General features: G+C 41.2%; 1 protein-coding gene and 1 long non-coding RNA gene across 2 annotated transcripts in view; one reads left to right on the forward strand and one right to left on the reverse strand.

Moving 5' to 3' along the window:
- Positions 1 to 19985, reverse strand: part of LOC127965988 (uncharacterized) — a 201079-nt gene that overhangs the window by 39088 nt on the left and 142006 nt on the right. The gene's annotated exons all lie outside the window — the stretch shown is intronic.
- Positions 1 to 19985, forward strand: part of wrn (WRN RecQ like helicase) — a 45368-nt gene that overhangs the window by 1132 nt on the left and 24251 nt on the right. Inside the window, exons 3-14 of the mRNA XM_052566721.1 lie at positions 389 to 507; positions 3672 to 3817; positions 3898 to 4046; positions 8568 to 8717; positions 10741 to 10783; positions 10948 to 11056; positions 11665 to 11938; positions 12010 to 12084; positions 12358 to 12481; positions 18995 to 19070; positions 19200 to 19267; positions 19452 to 19560. Of these exons, the coding sequence (XP_052422681.1) occupies positions 389 to 507; positions 3672 to 3817; positions 3898 to 4046; positions 8568 to 8717; positions 10741 to 10783; positions 10948 to 11056; positions 11665 to 11938; positions 12010 to 12084; positions 12358 to 12481; positions 18995 to 19070; positions 19200 to 19267; positions 19452 to 19560 (1442 nt within the window). The remainder of the gene's footprint in view (positions 1 to 388; positions 508 to 3671; positions 3818 to 3897; positions 4047 to 8567; positions 8718 to 10740; positions 10784 to 10947; positions 11057 to 11664; positions 11939 to 12009; positions 12085 to 12357; positions 12482 to 18994; positions 19071 to 19199; positions 19268 to 19451; positions 19561 to 19985) is intronic.

Raw genomic sequence — 19985 nt, forward strand, 5'->3', positions numbered from 1 at the left:
GCTGTACTCTGGATATGATATTTGCATGCCACCACTTCTACAAAAATACGCAAACTTTCATTCTTGTTTGTCTTTTTTAAAAATGTTCGAGTTTTTGATATTCCTAATAGCTGGTTTGAAGAGGAAAAACTGCGTGGTTAAGCAATTTAAAGTAGAGAGGAAATAACTTATTTGTCTAAGCTGAAAAACAGACAGAGCCGAGTGCACCTGTATGAAAAGCACCTGGCAGCTCTCCATATTTTTATGATTTTGTGTGTTTCTCTGTGCATCATGTATCTTTAGTGGCAGTGCTGCCGTGAACATCAATGCTTTAGTTGTTATGTGCTTTGAATTCTCTTACAGTTTTGCTTTAAATATTCCTCAGATTTTGTACTATGTGTTTTCTCAGACACTAGGACCCTATAAAAAGAGCATTCTGGAGGATGATCTTCCTTATCTGGAATTTGGTGGCACAGTCATATACAGCCAAGAAAAACATGACTGCTCATTTCTATCAGAAGATTTAAGGTAAAATATCTGGCTGAATCTCTTAAAAAGCATGCTTAGGTAATTCCCCCAAAACCCATTGAAGACAGTTAAGAATTTTGTACTGGGACATAAGAAAATAAAATAACAATTATGACAATTTCAGGTACTCTACAAATGATTTCTCCTTGTTTTTGTTAGAAAATAATTATTGGTCCAGTGCACAACAAACAGTGTTCAGAATCAAAAGAGAGTTCTTGTTCAATGGTACATCTGCAATGATGATTTATACTGCTGTTCATAAAAAGTAATTGAAGAAGGCTGTTATAGTGCAAGATATGCTACTCACTTTCTCAGATGGTATCTTTTTTCATACACTTCTCAAAACAACATGACATTGTTTTTTGTACTTCCTATCCATGAACTTGGATTAGCTAGTTAGTATGCTGATCAGAGTCAACCATGACTATCTAACCATGGCTTAGCACGGAGCTTGCAGTTTTATGTTTTATCCTCAGATGTCAAAAGAGGGCACTATGGAGCCACTAAATTATGGAGCAAGTGGGAAGATTATATGCAAGGTTTGCTCTCAAAAGCACTGCGTTTGCTCAAAATATCTGAAATGTAGATTTTCCCCATCTGCCTCATATCCATGCAAAGATTTTGGGGGAGCCTTGAAATATACTCTCATTGTTTATCATGTTTTTTTTTTGTTTTTTTTTACCACAGTGTTCACTTTAGTGTTTCATCTGAAATTCTCTGTTGTAATGCAAAAAAAAGTCTTTGGAAAAGTCAATGAGATTTCTACTGTGAATATTCTTTTTTTACTTAGTTTTAGGGCTGGGCAAAAAATCGAATGCGATTTTCATGCACATCTCATCAGTAAAGACGCTCCTGTAATCAGAAGTATATCTCCAGCATGTGCGTTCAGATCAGGGTTGCCAGGTTTTCACAACAAATCCTGCCCAGTTGCTTCTCAAAACTAGCCCAATCTCGCTTCCAGAAGGTTTCCCGATAAAAAATTGCTTCCCGGGGTTAAAATATACGTTCTTTAGCAGGGTTTCCTTGGTAAAATTCACATTTTAGGGGCTAAATATCACGATATTTGTATTGGGGTCACTTTGACCCGCGGACATGAAAAACAACCACAGACTTGGCAACACCGGTTGGCATTTACTACACCGAGCCGTAATTCACTGACAATCTACACAACATCGATGTTAAAATCGCAGGCGATTCTTTGTCGATTTTGAAAGCGATTTTGTGTCAGTTGTCGGACTAGTTTTAAGAAGCAACTGGGCAGGATTTGTTGTGAAAACCTGGCAACACTGATCTGAATGCACGTGCTGGAGATATACTTTTGATTACAGGAGCGTCTTTACTGATGAGATGTGCATGAAAATCACATTCAATTTTTTGCACAGCCCTACTTTGTTTGCTCTACTCTAAAATAATGGATGGGAGTATTCAGTAGGGCTGCTCAAATTGATCAGCTAGCGATCACAATCAGCCGTTAATCGGTTTGTGATGATTAATCGTCTCTAAAAAGGCAGATTTCATAAAACCAATCTCAAGGTGATGATGCTGCCATGAGAGATTTGGCATGACATGCAGTGGCACCGTCTCAGTCTCTGTCCGGCACGGGTGAAATAATTATAATGCTTTAGGTGAGGTAAAATTCATATTTCTCCATTAAATAACAAATACATTAATTTGAAAAAGTTTCTGTGAAACATAATTTCACAAACAGCGTGAATGAATCTCTGCATGCTCTCTTTCTTAACTTGTAGCTCTATCTTAACTTAATATATAAAATCTAAAAGTAAATGCAGAAGTAAAAATAATTGAATATTTTATGAAACGCTCTATTACTGTACTGTTTAAATAAGAATCACAATGTTGAAAGGGCATTTTAAGTAACAGTGTTTTGATTTAAAATCCAAATAATGGATAAATGTTGTTTTTTGTAAGCAGCCGTGGATCAGGAGTAGACTCCAGTGTGAAAGCACAGTCCGTGCTGCTTCTGTCCCACATATAGACTACATGCATACTGCAAACAGAGCGTGTGTGAACCTCACATACAGCTCACACAATCAGGCTTGCCCTGTGTAAAGCTATTGTGCAGCAATAACACGATTGTAAAATCAAAATACAGTGCATGATCAAACATTTAAAGGGTTAGTTCACCCGAAAAGGAAAATTATGTAATTAATGACTCACCCTCATGTCGTTCCAAACCCGTAGGACCTCAGTTTATCTTCAGAACACAGTTTAAGATATTTTAGATGTAGTCCGAGAGCTCTCAGTCCCTCCATTGAAGCTGTGTGTACGGTCTACTGTCCAGGTCCAGAAAGATAAGAAAAACATCATCAAAGTAGTCCATGTGACATCAGAGGGTCCGTTAGAATTTCTTGAAGCATTGAAAATACATTTTGGTCCAAAAATAGCAAAAACTACGACTTTATTCAGCATTGTCTTCTCTTCCGGGTCTGTTGTGAGAGAGTTCAAAACAAAGCAGTCTGGATATCCGTTTCACAAAGCAACGGAACAGCATTAAATAGGAAAGTACTGTGTCAATAAAGCAAAACAGCAGTTCATAATTCAAAAAGAGAAGAACCAAGTGGTGTCTGTTGTCCAGCAACCGCCAGAGGAGAGGGACATGAGGACCTATTTAAAAGACACAACAAAAAACAATACAAGACCGCTGGAATGGTTGCAAAAGAATGAGGAGAGATACCCAAAGCTGTCCAGAGGTGCAAAAAGGATCCACAGCATCCCATCAACCTCACCATCGTGGCCTAATGGTTAGAGAGTCGGACTTGCAATCAAAAGGTTTTGAGTTCTAGTCCCGAGCCGGCAGGAATTGTGGGTGGGGGCATTGCATGTACAGTGCTCTCTCCACCTTTAATACCACGACTTAGGTGCACTTGAGCAAGGCATCGAACCCCCAACTGCTCCCCGGGCGCCGCAGCATAAATGATGAACACTGCTCCGGGTGTGTGCACACAGTGTGTGTGTGTTCACTGCTCTGTGTGTGTGCACTTCGGATGGGTTAAATGCAGAGCACGAATTCTGAGTATGGGTCACCATACTTGGCTGAATGTCACTTCACTACACCATCAGGAAGGATTTTCTCCAAGGCTGGATTTATCATCAATAACCTTCCCAATCTCTCCTTCTATTTGTCTTTTGTGTGTCTCCTCCAGATCTAGTTTGGCGTCAGGTTCAGCGGTGGGATTTGATCTGGAATGGCCGCCCAGCTTCACCAAAGGGAAGACAAAGAAAGTGGCTGTAGTGCAGCTGTGTGCATCAGAGGAGAAATGCTATCTGTTTCACATCTCCTCCATGTCAGGTGGGCTCAGGTAGAAGCTTCCTGACATTGCTTGGTATTATTTTGTTATCTGCTCATATACTCTATGTCTTATGTTTCAGGGTTTCCTCCTGGGCTAAAAATGCTTTTGGAGGATGAAAATATCAAGAAAGTTGGAGTGGGAATTGAGGGTGACAAGTGGAAGTTATTATCTGATTATGACATCAAATTGAAGAGTATTGTTGAGCTGTCTGATCTGGCAAACGAGACGGTATGCTCTCTTAGTATTCATAGACATATTATGTGATGCAATCTAGGAAAATCCACCACATTGTGAAAGCTTACCGTTTATAGGTTTTTGATGCCATACGAAAGCTGGGTTCGTGCAATTTTCCAAAACAGTTTTTAAAAAATGGTTATCTGATTTACCATGATTTTCTGGAACAGAATTTGGAGGAAATAAAGGCCTTCTGTAGTGAAGCAATGCATTTAAAAAATATACACTGTATATATCCATATTCAAAACGTAACTATCACTTTAATGTAGCTATGTAGTGATATATGAATCACTATAATTAAATAAATCAAATAAGTATATAAAGTTTTGGTCATATGGCCCCCTCATAATCATGTTAAATAATCATTAATAAATATTGACCAAAATAATGATGATTATGATTTTTGCCATGATCTAGCAGCCCTAATATATATATATATATATACACACACACATACATACACACACACAAACACACACACACACACCGTAATTCCTCAAATAAAAACCGGGGCCTTTATTTACCTGAACTGCAGAAGGTAACATGCTTTTGAAGCAGGCTTTTATTAGAGGCAGGTCTTTATTTCTAATTCCATCTGTTTGATAAGTAATTGTTTTAAATAAACATTTTTTAAATCAAAAGCGATAGCGTTACAGTGGACTGGGCTCATAACACTAGCACAGAATAACTTCAGAATCAATCACCAAAAGAATCAGTTCGGTAGAGGCGCTCTTGTGCCAGTCTGCTTTACGCAGAATCACACATGCGCAGTATCATCAGCTCGGATGCGTCCGACAGAAACGTTTCTCGGTTCAGTGTACTGGTGATCCGAAAACCGATGCAACTGGTTTTTGACTTGAGAATGAGAAACGCCACGAATATTGACACAAATTTTCCCCCGGCCTTTAAGACAGGCCTTTAATTGTCCGTGTTGTCCACGCCCTCGTCCACTATCAGAGGCCCGGCGTTTATTTGATTACTGGTTTTTATTTGAGGAATTACGGTGTGCGTGTGTATATATATATACACACACACACACACACACACACAGTACAGATCAAAGTTTGGACACACCTTCTCATTCAAAGAGTTTTCTTTATTTTCATGACTATGAAAATTGTAGATTCACACTGAAGGCATCAAAACTATTAATTAAGACATGTGGAATTATATACATGACACAAAAGTGTGAAACAACTGAAAATATGTCATATTCTAGGTTTTTCAAAGTAGCCACCTTTTGCTTTGATTACTGCTTTGCACACTCACAGTCTTGAAGGAGTTCCCTGAGAGATGCTTAGCACTTGTTGGCCCTTTTACCTTCTGTCTGCGGTCCAGCTCACCCCTAAACCATCTGGATTGGGTTCAGGTCCGGTGACTGTAGAGGCCAGGTCATCTGCAGCACCCCATCACTCTTCTTCTTGGTCAAATAGTCTTTACACAGCCTGGAGGGGTGTTTGGGGTCATTGTCCTGTTGAAAAATAAATGATGGTCCAACTAAACGCAAACCGGATGGAATAGCATACCGCTGCAAGATGCTGTGGTAGCCATGCTGGTTCAATATGCCTTCAATTTTGAATAAATCCCCAACAGTGTCACCAGCAAAGCACCCCCACACCATCACACCTCCTCCTCCATGCTTCACGGTGGGAACCAAGCATGTAGAGTCAATCCGTTCACCTTTTCTGCGTCGCACAAAGACATGGTGGTTGGAACCAAAGATCTCAAATTTGGACTCATCAGACCAAAGCACAGATTTCCACTGGTCTAATGTCCATTCCTTGTGTTCTTTAGCCCACACAAGTCTCTTCTGCTTGTTGCCTTTCTTTAGCAGTGGTTTCCTAGCAGATATTCTACCATGAAGGCCTGATTCACAGTCTTCTCTTAACAGTTGTTCTAGAGATGTGTCTGCTGCTAGAACTGTGTCATTGACCTGGTCTCTAATCTGAGCTGCTGTTAACCTGTGATTTCTGAGGCTGGTGACTCGGATCAACTTATCCTCCGCAGCAAAGGTGACTCTTTGTCTTCCTTTCCTGGGGCAGTCTGCATTTGAGCCAGTTTCTTTGTACCGCTTGATGGTTTTTGTGACTGCACTTGGGGACACTTTCAAAGTTTTCCTAATTTTTCGGACTGACTGACCTTCATTTCTTAAAGTAATGATGGCCACTCGTTTTCCTGTACTTAGCTGCTTTTTCTTGCCATAATACAAATTCTAACAGTCTATTCAATAGGACTATCAGCTGTGTATCCACCTGACTTCTGCACAACACAACTGATGATCCCATTTATAAGGAAAGAAATCACACTTATGGGCTAGGTGCACAAGATAGCGCCGGTGAGCTTCAGCGACGCGAGTGTGTGCATACTTATTTCCGGTCCTGCGACGCTCGCATTTACTATAAGGGAAACTTACATACGAAACTTGGCTAGATGTATATAATTAATGTTTTTCAAATTTAACAGCCGATAGTGGTATATCAAAGACACGAGGAAACATATTGTCTAAATTTTTGCGTTCCTCTGTGTGGAAATTAATCAAGATATAATGTGGAGATTGCTTTATTCTTCTGTTGATTATGCGGATCAGCGTCGGCTTCAGGTTAATCGGTCCACAGGGATTTCTTCTTTCAAACACAAACCACTCAAATATGCAATACTTTACTTTTTCGGAGAGCTGATTTTGTTCTGACTGTTATCTATAAGATCATAAGGTTTCTGACTATCAAACGAGACCGATAATTCTGATAAAGTATGTATGTTTTATTAACTTTATTTGATAACAGTTTATAACTGTGTACAATTTAACGTAATGCTACGGAAGGTTTGCATTCTTGTGTGTTTTTATCAATGTTTATCTGTTTTGTAAAATATCTGCAGCATAAATAATTTTGTCTAAGCAGGGCATGTATTTTGTTACGAATTCTTCAGATAAAACAAATATTAAAATTAGTCGTGTTAGTATTTTTACAGCCCGTTTTTTTCATTTCAAAATGTTTGATGCAAAGTTGACTATGTCAAATAATAAAATATGTTGTAAAATGATGATGAAACAAACTAATGTATGTGCACAATTGAGAAATGTGAAGATAAATCACAGCCCCTTGTCTCACAAGGCGAGCATTTCATTAAACAAACAGATAATAATAAATGTAATACAAACATTTTCGAGAAAGAAGTAATTTTTACATTTACATAATTGGTAAGGTAAAAATAAATTATGTATCTGTGTGTACACACCATGAGTTCAATTTTCATTTCGTGAACAGTAGGGAACATTAGTGTATTTAATTCATTCACCAGACCCAAACATACACAGTTTCAAATGCTCTGGCTCAGTTAACATTTATAGAATAGTAATAATAGCAGTGTAAATCTTATTTGCATTTGAAGTGATATTATAAATCCTGTAAACATATATAGAAGGTAATGTTTGGATTTCTCCGGTTCTCTGAACTGGCGTTTAGCACAACCGGCGGAAATATCTACGCACACACTCGCAAGACCGGAAATCCAAGATGGCCGTAATCAAAGCAAAAGGTGGCTACTTTGAAGAACCTAGAATATGACATTTTTTCAGTTGTTTCACACTTTTTTTGTTATGTATATAATTCTATATATAATTCCACATGTGTTAATTCATAGTTTTGATGTCTTCAGTGTGACTCTACAATTTTCATAGTCATGAAAATAAAGAAAACTCTTTGAAAGAGAAGGTGTGTCCAAACGTTTGGTCTGTACTGTATATATATAATATATATGAGGAGCGAGCGTTTGCTTCCGCAATGGTTGCCAGATTGCATAAAATAAGCAAAACACCAGGAATAAAATGTATCTATGTAACAGCGAAGCTCTGATTCTGGGATTGAACTCTTGATTTCTGGCACTGCACTCATGAGAGCTTGCGTAGTAGAGCAGTCCGCAGTAACATGATCTGATTTTAAATGTTCAACACGTTCTTTTCGGAAAGTATGCTTGAATTTTTAATATTTGATATTAATGATATTGACATTTTTTACATGGTTAAAAAAAACTATATAAATACTGTTCATTTTCTTGCACAGACAGATGGTTTTGTGTCTTCACACATTAGTATCATCACAAATCGCTGGGTTTAATTTGGTTTTGTTTGTGTATGTTTTATAATTCTCAAAGCTGTGATTCATCTCCAGTTACATCATGTGACTGAAAGACTGCAAAGGTTTTAGTTAAAAATCTCTGTTTGTGTTCTCTACATAAACGTATGTGAATTTAAGAATTGAACTGAATAATTTTCAGATCAAATGACCAATTACTTTCTTGAAGCTTTGTCAAAGAAAATAAATAGTCCATTACTGTGTAAAAAAGGACAGACATGAAAGTAGTACTGGAGGAGCAGTCTAATGTACAATATTTCCACTGAAAACAGTGAATGCTAGGAAATATCTGCAGCTGACTAAACTTGACCACAGTAATTCTGAAGATTCATGTCGATTGTAATTGAGTTAAGTTGATGCTTATTTGTTCATTTTATTCAGCTGAGATGTGGAGAGAAGTGGAGTTTGGACGGTCTAGTGAAGCACTTGTTGAAGAAGCAGCTCTTCAAAGACAAACATGTGCGCTGTAGTCACTGGGACGATTATGATCTGACAGAAGACCAGAAGAGATATGCTGCCACAGACGCTTACGTGAGTCGATATTAACAGTTGCAGTTAAAGTACAGTAAATGGGTAAAACTGTGTTGTGATGAACTAAATGCTGGAGATATATATCTGTCAAATCGATTAATTGCGATTTATCACATCCAAAATAAAAGTTTGTGTTTACATAATATAAGTGTGTGTACTGTGTAAATTTATATATATAGACACACATACATTGTGTCAAAAGTTTACATACACAGAATCAGTGATGCTCCAGAAGGAAAAGCAGTGCATTAAGAGCCGGTGGAGGGGGTTGGGGGGAATGGAAAACAGAATGAAGATGTGTACATTTTTCTTTATTTTTTTCCTAATTTGTTCATTTAGTACTGCCCTTCAGAAGGTACAGAAAATACTTAAAGCTTTACCAGAAAACAAAATAAGTTAAATTTACACTGTTTTACATTTAAACTGAAAAGTCTTGGCAGTAGGCATGGGCCGGTATGAGATTTTGACTGTACGATAACCTTCAGCAAAAATATCACTGTTTCACGGTATAACGGTATTGTTGTTTTTAAATGACACAATATATTTTGCTTTTGAGTAACATGCAGAACATTAGCAACAGTAAAATTTGCTTATTTTTTCCTTTGATTTGTTTCCTAAAAATAAAAAAAATAAAGACTGACATCTTTATTTTACCTAAATCTGTAATTATACTTAATTTTAGTTATATAATTCAAATACAGATAATTTCATATAATTTAGTTATATAATAATAATACGCTTAATTTGATTAAATAATAACCCAATTTGAAGCAAAAACAATGTTCTGACAAGCTTTGTGAAATTATACCACGTAAACTATTCAGAAGACACTCATCTTCCCTCAGAAACACATTAATCAATATAAACTCCCAAATCAATATTGAGGGTTTTTCTTCCAATAGTTCCTGCATCATGAACAGTGAGTGATCTGCCTGCTATAGTATTTTTTTCTACAAGGCAAAAAACAGCCAGTTGCAGATCGCGTAAAGGCCAAAGTATTTTTCGGCCATCCACACCCCATCGGCATTAAGTTATTTTTGTCAACAAGAGGGCTTGCGCACCCCGTGTTACAGTGCATGTGTCGAGCTCATCGCGGCTGTGCGCGAGATGGAAAGGAACACTAAATGTGCAGTGTACCTGGGCATCCTACATACATGTGACTCACCGCTCGCTCGTACCAACAGTGTTACTCTCTATATATTTTTGTGTTTTGCTTTGGTACCGAGAACCCTGGATTTTTGCTGGTATTGGTACCGAATACTGAAATTTTTTGTACCTTAAAAACACTAGGCCCATGCCTACTTGGCAGTGTGTGTACGCAACCACCCTATAATGATAAAAATTAAACCAGTGTTTTTTAATGAATATCGATATGTTATGATTGATCTATATATGACTGGGTCGTTCACTCATTGTGTTCTAAATTGTATTTTTGCAAATAGCCTTTCCTAATAATGTGCTAGTTAGCAAGTTTCACAATAAAAAAAGGGCTAAAGTTTACAGTCTCTCAGAGAAGTGCTCGTCAACCCACAGAAGAGAGAGAGTTGTTTTACACTACCATTGAGAAATTTTAACCAAAGGAAATTATATCAACTTGTGGAAAATGGTCATCCGATACCCCTTTAATGCATGTTTTTTCCTTCGACCGTCAGTAAGCATTTGAACCTGTAATAGTTGCATACGAGTCCCTCAGTTGTCCTCATTCTGAAAAGATGGATCTCAAAAGCATACAATCATTGTTTGAAAGGGTTAAAATAGACAAAATGCTGGAAAACCAAAGAATTTGTGGGACCTGAAGGATTTTTCTGAAGAACAGCAGGCAGTTTAACTGTGGAGGACAAACCAGAGACTTATAAACAACTATCACTAAACTAAAAAACAGTTAACAACACAGTGTTAAGAATCAAGGGGATGTAAATTTTGACTTAAACTGTATGTATATATGAATATAATATTATATTATCGATATGATATGTATTATGTACATCTTGATTTTAATACAAATCTTTTATTTCCCTAACAGGCTGGATTGCTCATTTATCAGAGTCTACAGGAATTGACGTCTGGTGAGATCAGGTGTTTTCTTGTTAGAATAGCGGTGCTATTCTAATGTGCTTACACGTAATGATGGTCAAATAATGTTTTGACAGTTTTTTTCTGCTCAGGATATGTAATATTTGTGTATCCACGTGTGTTTCTGTACACTTGTTCTGTGTTCATTTGCCTGCAGGCTGCTCAGGAACCTCAGCTCTCGCTCTGAAACAGAGAGTTTGTCAGATTGCTCGTGATCTTAACAATCTCGCTGATAATCTTCCTGAAGAGCTTGACTGCGTGAGCAGGTCAGTGCCTTTTATTTTCTCGGAGGTCCAGTGATAATGTCAGGATTGGGATTGTATTTACTCTTATCGTTAGTTGAATATAGAGGTCGACCAATGTAATCTGACAACAATTGTCTCAAAAAAGCATAATGCTAATGCTTTATCAGTATGTGGGACAGGAGACGAGGCTGTTTTTTTTTTTTTTTTTATGGACATAATTGGAGGAGAGGCTTCACTATGCTGAACAAACAGCTTTTTAGAGGAAACAGTTGATCATTTAATGAATCAGACCGTAATAGAATTTCATTTTGTCACATTATATGGGTATGATTAGGAAAGGCACGTGTCAAATAAGTGTATAATCATGTTTGGTTTTTGATTAAAGTGTGCTCCATGTACATCACATATAGCATTGGTCTCTCTTTTGATAGTGTCATTTTCAGTTAGCAAACTTAATTTTTAACAGACCACATTTTGTTGTATCTCTAATTTCACATGACATGACCCCTGCTTAAAATATAGAGGCAAAAGGGAGGAAAAAAGAAAAAAATACTTAATTCTTCCGGTGTATGATTGTTATTTATATTATAGGAGTTATGATGTTCACATGATTTGTATGATTTTTGTAGTGCTGCGAGACTAGTGGATGATCTGTCTCAGACCGTTGCATCTCTAAGATGCGTTTTGTCGAATGGCAGCAAACCATTTGATCCGTCAGTTGAAGAAGCTAAGACTAAGCCACAGAACCAAGACCAGAACCATAGTCAGTCTGAGGAAAAAGCTGGCGGGCACATGGAGAGAGAGTGTGTGATGTCTCTGGATATCTCTGAGTATGAGCTGCAGATGCTGGAGCAGCAGGCCAGACAGGAGCAGCTGGAGGAAGAGTGCATCTTAGCTTTCCAGGTGACTGCTGCATTCAGCTCCTCTGTCCTTGATCAGTATGATGATTACTGATGTGTTATGATTTCCTTCAGACTCAGCAGGCATCAGCCCCCAACAACTCTACTGACATGGAGAGTGATGAAGATTTTGATGATGAAATGATGAAGGTAAAACACAGGTCATGTTATGTTTTCAGGTGATAGCTGCAGAGTGATCGTTCACAAACACCATTCAGTCACCCTTGTGTCTTTGAGGCTGTTATTAAATCAAAATGTCTGTAAATAGCAAAGGAAATTCCAAAAAAGCTCATCTTGAAACACTTGAGAATTAGATAAATGATGGCACTTTTTTTCAGAAAACTCAAGATTTACTCTTAATGCCTACTTGTTCCCAAGAGCGAATCTTTACTCTTGCTGTGTTTCTCTTCTGTTGTTTGCCAGTGTGCTGCTGACATAGAAAGATTAAATGGTAAACAAGATCAACATGAGAAACAGGAGCTTGTCCAACGGTCTGGTGCTGAAGATGACGATGAGGATGTTGAGGAAGATGAGGAAGAGGGGTTTGGTAAATTTACTGTCTTAGACCCTTAAACATAAACAGCCTTCCCAGATATCTATAGTTATATATTTTATTGTCATGTAATCTTTGACTAAAGACGTGTCATGTTCAGCTTGAATATTCTTCCTGTTATATATTTATATAACTTAAATAGCATTCAAGTTGAACAAGACGAATCTTCTGCAGTATATAAACTCACTGTAATATAAAAGCTGCCCAGACAACGGAGCTATATTAAGAGCGCTGTCTTTGCAGCTCTGTCCAGAGCCCTGTTGTCCTGGGCAGATTTCATTTCACAGAGTCTTAACATTATTGAGGAATAATAATGCACTAAATACAGCACTAAAAGAAAAAATATAATAAATACAATTAATTAAGCTTTGGATTTAAATATAAAGGATAAATGACATTCTCAATAACACAATATCTATGTTAACATGCAAGCAAATCAGTCAGATCCAGTCTAATTGGTTTGATGGCTCAGCCGGACTGAAAAGACTTAATTTATCTGATCAACCTAGATCTAATTCAAATGTAAACATTTAAAAACTGAAACGATGGGTTACTTAACGTAATCCCGGGTTCTTTGATAACAGAGTGAGGTGTTTCACTATGGGAATCGCTTTGGGTGTGACCAACTACAGAAGCTCCTATGCCACCATGTCTGTCTTTGACAGACAGGTCGACCAGAGATCAGGCTCCGCCCCCACTTATATTACTCAGGTCAACCCATACAAAGTCATTAAGAGAGATTTCTTCCCGTTCCTATGCAAGGAGGGAAGTGTTGGTGAAACACCTCACTCACCCATCGTTCTTTTTCTAACTTTGCTCGGTGTTTCACTATGGGAGATATAGACCACTCCCGGATTGCAACGTACGCTATACCAATCATATAGGACTTGACGTGCTGGCCCCTAACACTGCATGAGCTAAGGGTGACTCAGACACATTCAGTCTATAAAATCGCACAAAAGTGTGTGGTGTGGCCCAGCTTGCTGCAGCACAGATCTCCTGGACCGAAATGCCCCTAAGTAAGGCCCATGATGTCACCATGCCCCTAGTGGAGCCCCTTAAGCCCTCGGGAGGTTGGGAAGCTCTGCATTCATATGCTAAGGAAATAGCTTCTACAATCCAGTGGGACAGTTGCTGACGTGACAATGGCTTCCCCTTGTGAGGAGTAGCCCATGACACAAACAGCTGGTCATTTTTCCTGAAACCTGCTGTCCTTTCTATGTACACAAAAAGTGCCCGTAAAGGACACAAGGTATTCAACCTCCTCTCCTCCGGAGAAGAGAACGGAGGAGGGTGAAAAGCTGCAAGATCTGTAGTTTGATATCTATATGACGAATCCACTACTTTAGGTACGAAAGCAGGGTTAGGGTGAAAGGAAACCCTTGTAAACCCTGTAGAAAACTGCAGACAAGACGGGCTGACCGACAGTGCCTGTAAGTCACTCACCCTCTTAGCTGACACCAGCGCTAACAGTAGTGCTGTCTTAAGAGAGAGAAACTTTAACCCTATAGCTTCCAACGGCTCAAAAGGGTGTTGAGAAAGGGCCTCTAAGACTGTAGACAAATCCCACAATGGGACCATTCGCCTGGTCCCTGGCCTCTTACGTCGTGCCCCATTCATAAATCGACTTATTAAAGGGTGCTGACCTGCTGTCTTCTCACCAAAACCCACATGACAAGCAGATATAGCCGCTAAGTATACCTTTATCGTAGAAAAAGCTTTCCCTTTATCTAGCAGATCCTGCAGAAAACATAATATGTCCCTCACTGAACATTGAAAAGGAACAATATGACTCAGTCCACACCATTCTTCAAAGACTCGCCATTTATTACTATACAGTGAACGAGTGGAAGAGGCTCTTGCACTCTGTATAGTGTGTACGACCGATGGGGGCAGGCCTACTGCAATTAAATTCCACCTCTCACGGGTCAGGCCCAGAGAGCCTGCACCCCCCCCCCCCCTACCCCCCCCCCCCACCCGCTTGTGACAGGAGGTCCCTCAGGGGAGGGAGGGGCCACGGCTGACCCGAAAGTAGTTGAACTATCTCAGCCACCCAAGGTCTGCATGGCCAACGTGGGGCTATCAGTATCAGCGACAATCCCATTTCCCTCACCCTGGCTAGAGTGGGTGAAATCAGTCTCAGAGGAGGAAATGCATACAGCAGGACATTTGGCCATGTGTGGGCTAAAGCATCCACACCCAATGGTGCATTTCCGTCTGCCAGAGAGAAGTACAGAGGACCTTGGGCGTTTTCCTGCGAGGCGCAGAGATCTACGACCGCCTGGCCATATCTCTGCCATATCTGCTTCACCACCTGGGGATGAAGCTTCCACTCTCCGTACATCTCCGGGGATTTCCTCTGGACAATAAGTCTGCCCCCCTGTTCAATATCCCTGGAACATGGGTTGCCCTGATGGATAAAAGCTTTAAGGCGCACCACACAATCAGCTCTTTTGCCAGCTGGTGCAGCTGAAGAGAGCGTGTGCCTCCCTGTCGGTTGATATAAGCAACCACTGTGGAATTACCTGTTTTCACTAAAACATGCCGACCCCTGATAAAGCTCAGAAAATGTTTCAGCGCTAGAAACACTGCCAACAATTTCAAGTAATTTATGTGTTTGTGAATTAGCTGAGGGGGCCAAACGCTGTTCACAGCTCTGCCCATCAGAGTCGCTCCCAGCCCTTTAATGATGTGTCCGTCGTCATAGTGACTCTCGACGACACTGCCCCCAAGGGAATCCCCGATCTGAGGGTCACGGGGCTTTTCCAATGTCTGAGCGCTCTGACGCACGCATAAGTCACTCTCACCTGTCGGTTGAGATGACACAGAGAACACAGACACAGATGCGCGACCCAGTGCTGATAATCTCTAATTATTAGTAGTCCCAGCCGTACTACAGATATCACTGAAGCCATTAAACCCAGCATTAGTAGGCACAGTCTGAACGGGACAATTTTCCCCGTCTGGAAACGGGAGAGACACTGAGTGAATGACTCGATCCTCCTCTCTGTCAGAGTGACTCGATAAGAGAGGGAGTTTATACTGAGTCACAGATATTCTGCGTGCTGAGCTGGCTCTAAGCGGCTCTTTTCCATGTTTATTCTGAATCCCAAGCTGTCGAGATGCAATAACACCATGTCTGCGTCCTTGATAGCTTGCTCTTTCGACAAGGCGCATATCAGATAATCTACTATGTACGACAGTATTCTTATCCCCTTGTTTCTCAATGGGAAAAGTGCTGCTTCCACACATTTGCTGAATACTCTTGGTGCTAGACACAGACCAAAGGGCATTGTCTGAAATTCGTAAGCAGTGCCTCGAAATGCAACCCTGAGATACTTCCTGTGAGACGGGTAAACATCTATGTAAAAATACGTGTCTGACAGATCGATAGTCACAAACCAGTCGTTCTGGCGGATGGATCGACAAAGTGTTTTGTGTGTCAACATTTTGAATGAATATTTCCATAGGTGCTTGTTTAACACACAGAGATCTAGAATTGGACGCAGAGATATGCTCCCCTTCTTTGGGATCACAAAGTAACAGGAATAAAAAACCTGACAGCTCACTTCCTTTGGCACTACTCTGATGGCTCGTTTTTCTAAAAGAGTGTCTATCTCGGCCGTCAGGATGCGAGCTGATTCTCCCTCGGCCACTGAGGCTATTATGCCATTGAAACTGGGTGGTTTCATGGCAAATTGAAGCCTGTGTCCCCGTGAAATCATGTTTACAACCCACAGATGAGCTGCGCATGCACACCAACTGAGTATGCGAGCCGAGAGAGGTCCCCTGTATACTTCCCCAACGCAGGCGCGCTTTAATGACGTCATTACCGTCTCCGCGCTGACCCCTTCTGGAGGTGCGCGCGCTCCCTCCGGTGGAGAGGCTAGGGATACACATCTCAATGTTTGGATTTTTTTGCAATCTATCGCCCTCGGCTGTCTGCCTGGCTGCGATAGTGAAACATTTATTGTGTTTAATGAGTTGGGGAGCACGTCGCCCTCAGCCTGTGGCCTGGATGCGATAATGCATTTTTTATTAAACATTCCCCTGAACTGATGGGCGTTTGAAAACCCAGTGTAAGTGCTTGGTGACACTGGAGAATGTCTTGAACATGATTGCTTATAGTTGGAGCCCATACTGAACTGAGAACAACAGGGCTGGACCCCCTCTTTCTCTTTGCGGGCGGAGAGAGAAGTGACGGGGAACATTCGCGTGTCAGGTCGCACGCTTTTTCTTCCGATCCTTGGGGTGGGGTGGGTGGTTTCTTGCCACCGCGGCCGCAAATGAATGTTTCCCCCTGGGTCCGGAGCCATCAGATCTCAGACGATAGCCAGATTGCTGTCCGCTGGGAGGCGGTCTCACACTCCTAGCTCCCGTCTGTCTTCCTCTCGCCGCAGCAGCTGCTGCAAAACCTTGCCGTGCTGGCTGAGAGGGTGGTCGCGGTGTTTGCTTGCACGGTAAACAGAGGTTAAAAGCCTCGTCCTCCTGTTTCCTGAGGGTGCTGGTTTCTCTCATTTTCCGAAAAGGCCCTTAGTTGGGTCGAACGCAGTGTCCATCACCTCAGCTTTTTGAGCGTCGCTTAAACCAGACAGGTTCAGCCATAACGCTCTCTCACCCGAAACGGCCAAGCCCATAACACGGCCACAGCCCTGAACCGCGCCACGAGAAGAGCGGAGAATTAGGTCATTTACCACACATATCTCGTCCCAGAGAGCTGGGTTCGGCACTCCCGTATCTAGTTGTCGCCCCATCTCCTCCAAAATCTCCGCCTGGTACGCTGACAGTCAAGTCACCGCGTTCAGCGAGCACACTGACTGTGCCGCATACTTGTACATCATCTGATAGACGGACGCGGTCAGACGCTCCATCTTGTTCGGCAGCGAAATTTGGGAAGAGGCAGAAATAGATTGGCGATATGGATGGAGGTGATAGGCCACTGAAGACTCTATCGCTGGGGGTCCGGCCAGCCCCAGCTCTCCCATTCCTTGGATCTCAAGTTTAGAGCATCCCTTGGTCGGGAGCTTGCTCTTAAAGGGGCTACCCCAATGGCGGGACATCTCCTTCATGCACGGCGGGTAGGAGTTGTCTCGTTGTGGTTTGAGCAGGCGGTAGCCTTTTCCCATCATAAAGGTCCCTCTCTGCTCCTTCTGAATCCTGGGCCGCGGGCCACGCTAGGCCCAGTTTGGCTCTGGCCTGAGAGCCAGTGTCAATCACGCTAGGAGGTCTAGACTGCTGGACAGGGAAGAGAGAGTTGTCTTCCTCCTCCTCTTTGTCCATGTCCAAGTCAAGGAGATCAGAGTTAGCATCGCACTCTGCGTCCTCGTCTCCCGGCTCCTCCTCCTCGTGTGCGAGAAGGCCATCAAACAGAGGAGGCATATCCGGGGATTCGGCTTCCATCATCTCAGCCCAGCTCGTCGTGATAGCTCGCTGATGATCGTTAGCCTTAGTTTTCACGATGGCTCCGGCCAGACATGGGTCCTGCTGGCTAGCCACCGCCACTCTCAGCCTTCTCTCCAAAATTTTAACCGGCAATGACGCACAGTGAACGCATGTTTGTGGGTCCGCAAGCGACGTTTGAGCGTGCTTAGCACCCATGCACACGATGCACATGGGATGGGGATCCCTGCCCGAGACGGTTGCTCCACATGATGATGGACAACGGGCGGGGGTAATGACTGTCGACATGACGGCTGGAGAGAGAAGGAGTGATTCGAAGACTCGTCACAACACGTTAGTCCGATTGATGGTTCACAGGGTAGTTAGCCCTTTTCGTGACTCGCCCTGACGCGTAAAAACTACGGTGGCTTGACACCACTGAAAATCCTATCGTCGTGATAACACGCGATATTCCGAACAGAATAGCTCGCCTTGACGCGGACACTATTCTGTGTGACACTCAACACAGTCCCAATCCAATCCACTGATGTCGCGTTCGGTAGCGTACTCTAATGACGGCCCGCCTGTTGAACAGTTAAGCGAAATCAGCAAAAAGGTCGGACGTGCTGAGAGAGCTTGTAGTCCCTCACGGGAAGAAAGCGAGAATGACTTCGTAGGGGTCGACCTGAGTAATATAAGTGGGGGCGGAGCCTGATCTCAGGTCGACCTGTCTGTCAAAGACAGACGTGGTGGCATAGGAGCTTCTGTAGTTGGTCACGCCCAAAGCGATTCCCATAGTGAAACACCGAGCGAAGTTAGAAAAAGAACTGCAAAGCACTGCGCATGTGTAGTGATCACTTAGAAATGACATAATGACGTATGTGGAACGAGCTGTTATTTTTGTAGAGTCAAGTGTCATAAATGACTATCACTTATAAATTCTCCTTCCACCCTTTGTATGTGAAATGGAGCAGAACAGCGTCCAATCAGTCTTCACTTTATACTCTGTTTAAACAATGCTAAAGTCAGGTTTCTTTTTATGCTTTATCGGTGCGTAAACTGTCTTGTTTAATATTCATTAGCAGCGATTTTGAATTTCAAAACTTGCTTTCTTTTTTCTCTGTTAAGATTCAAGCATCCCACAACCTGTTCCTGAACAAATTAAATCTCTAAAAATGTACTTTGGACATCACAGCTTTAAACCGTAAGTTTTGAAGTAGTATTGGTGTGTCTTTTAATGTGTTATTGTTTAGGATTGTAAATAAGCGTGTGTGGAGCTGTTGTTATTGCCGTTTTTCATGTGATCTGTCACATGATGCTCATGTTTTTTCAGGGTTCAGTGGAAAGTGATTCACTCTGTTCTCACGGAGAGGAGAGATAATCTTGTTGTCATGGCAACTGGTATACCTTTCTTGATCATTGAAGTTGAGATATTTTCTAAACGATCTTAAGTCGTAATAGTCATTTTCTGTCCAGCTCTAACCTGATATATGTAATAATGAGGCATGAATATATGAAGAAAACTGCTATACAAGTACATTTGACTTGATTAGTGTGTGTTCTAAATGAATGGCTGTGTTGGCAGGTTATGGGAAGAGTTTGTGTTTCCAGTTTCCTCCAGTGTACTGCAAGAACGTCAGTGTGGTCATTTCCCCTCTCATCGCTCTCATGGAGGACCAGGTGCTTCACCTACAGTATGTCACAGTTCTTTAACTTCACGTCACATTGTTTTTTCTATATCATATGTGTGTTTTCTGTAAAATCACGATGCACAGTTTTATCACGATTCTTTGTCATGTTGGTTTTACCATTTTGCAAGTTGTCTGAGCAGAACGGATAAATTATTTTCCCTATTTAAAAAACTAAACCTTACAAGGTAACAAAATATGAAATAAAAAACTATGGCAGATATAAGAGGGTGAAGAGGAAAAAATCTGTCATTATTTTATCTTCATTATTTAAATATAAGAACAAAGATACACATAATATATGGGCTTGCTACAGGTGTACATGCTTAGTAAAAGAGCACGTCAGAACAGCTTGTGAATTAAATCTTTAACGAGCAGAACTTTAAAGCACATGCAAATAAAGTACTTTTGTGATTGTGAATAAGTAGTGT

This window comes from Carassius gibelio, chromosome B10 (assembly GCF_023724105.1).
Source record: "Carassius gibelio isolate Cgi1373 ecotype wild population from Czech Republic chromosome B10, carGib1.2-hapl.c, whole genome shotgun sequence".
NCBI lineage: Eukaryota > Metazoa > Chordata > Actinopteri > Cypriniformes > Cyprinidae > Carassius > Carassius gibelio.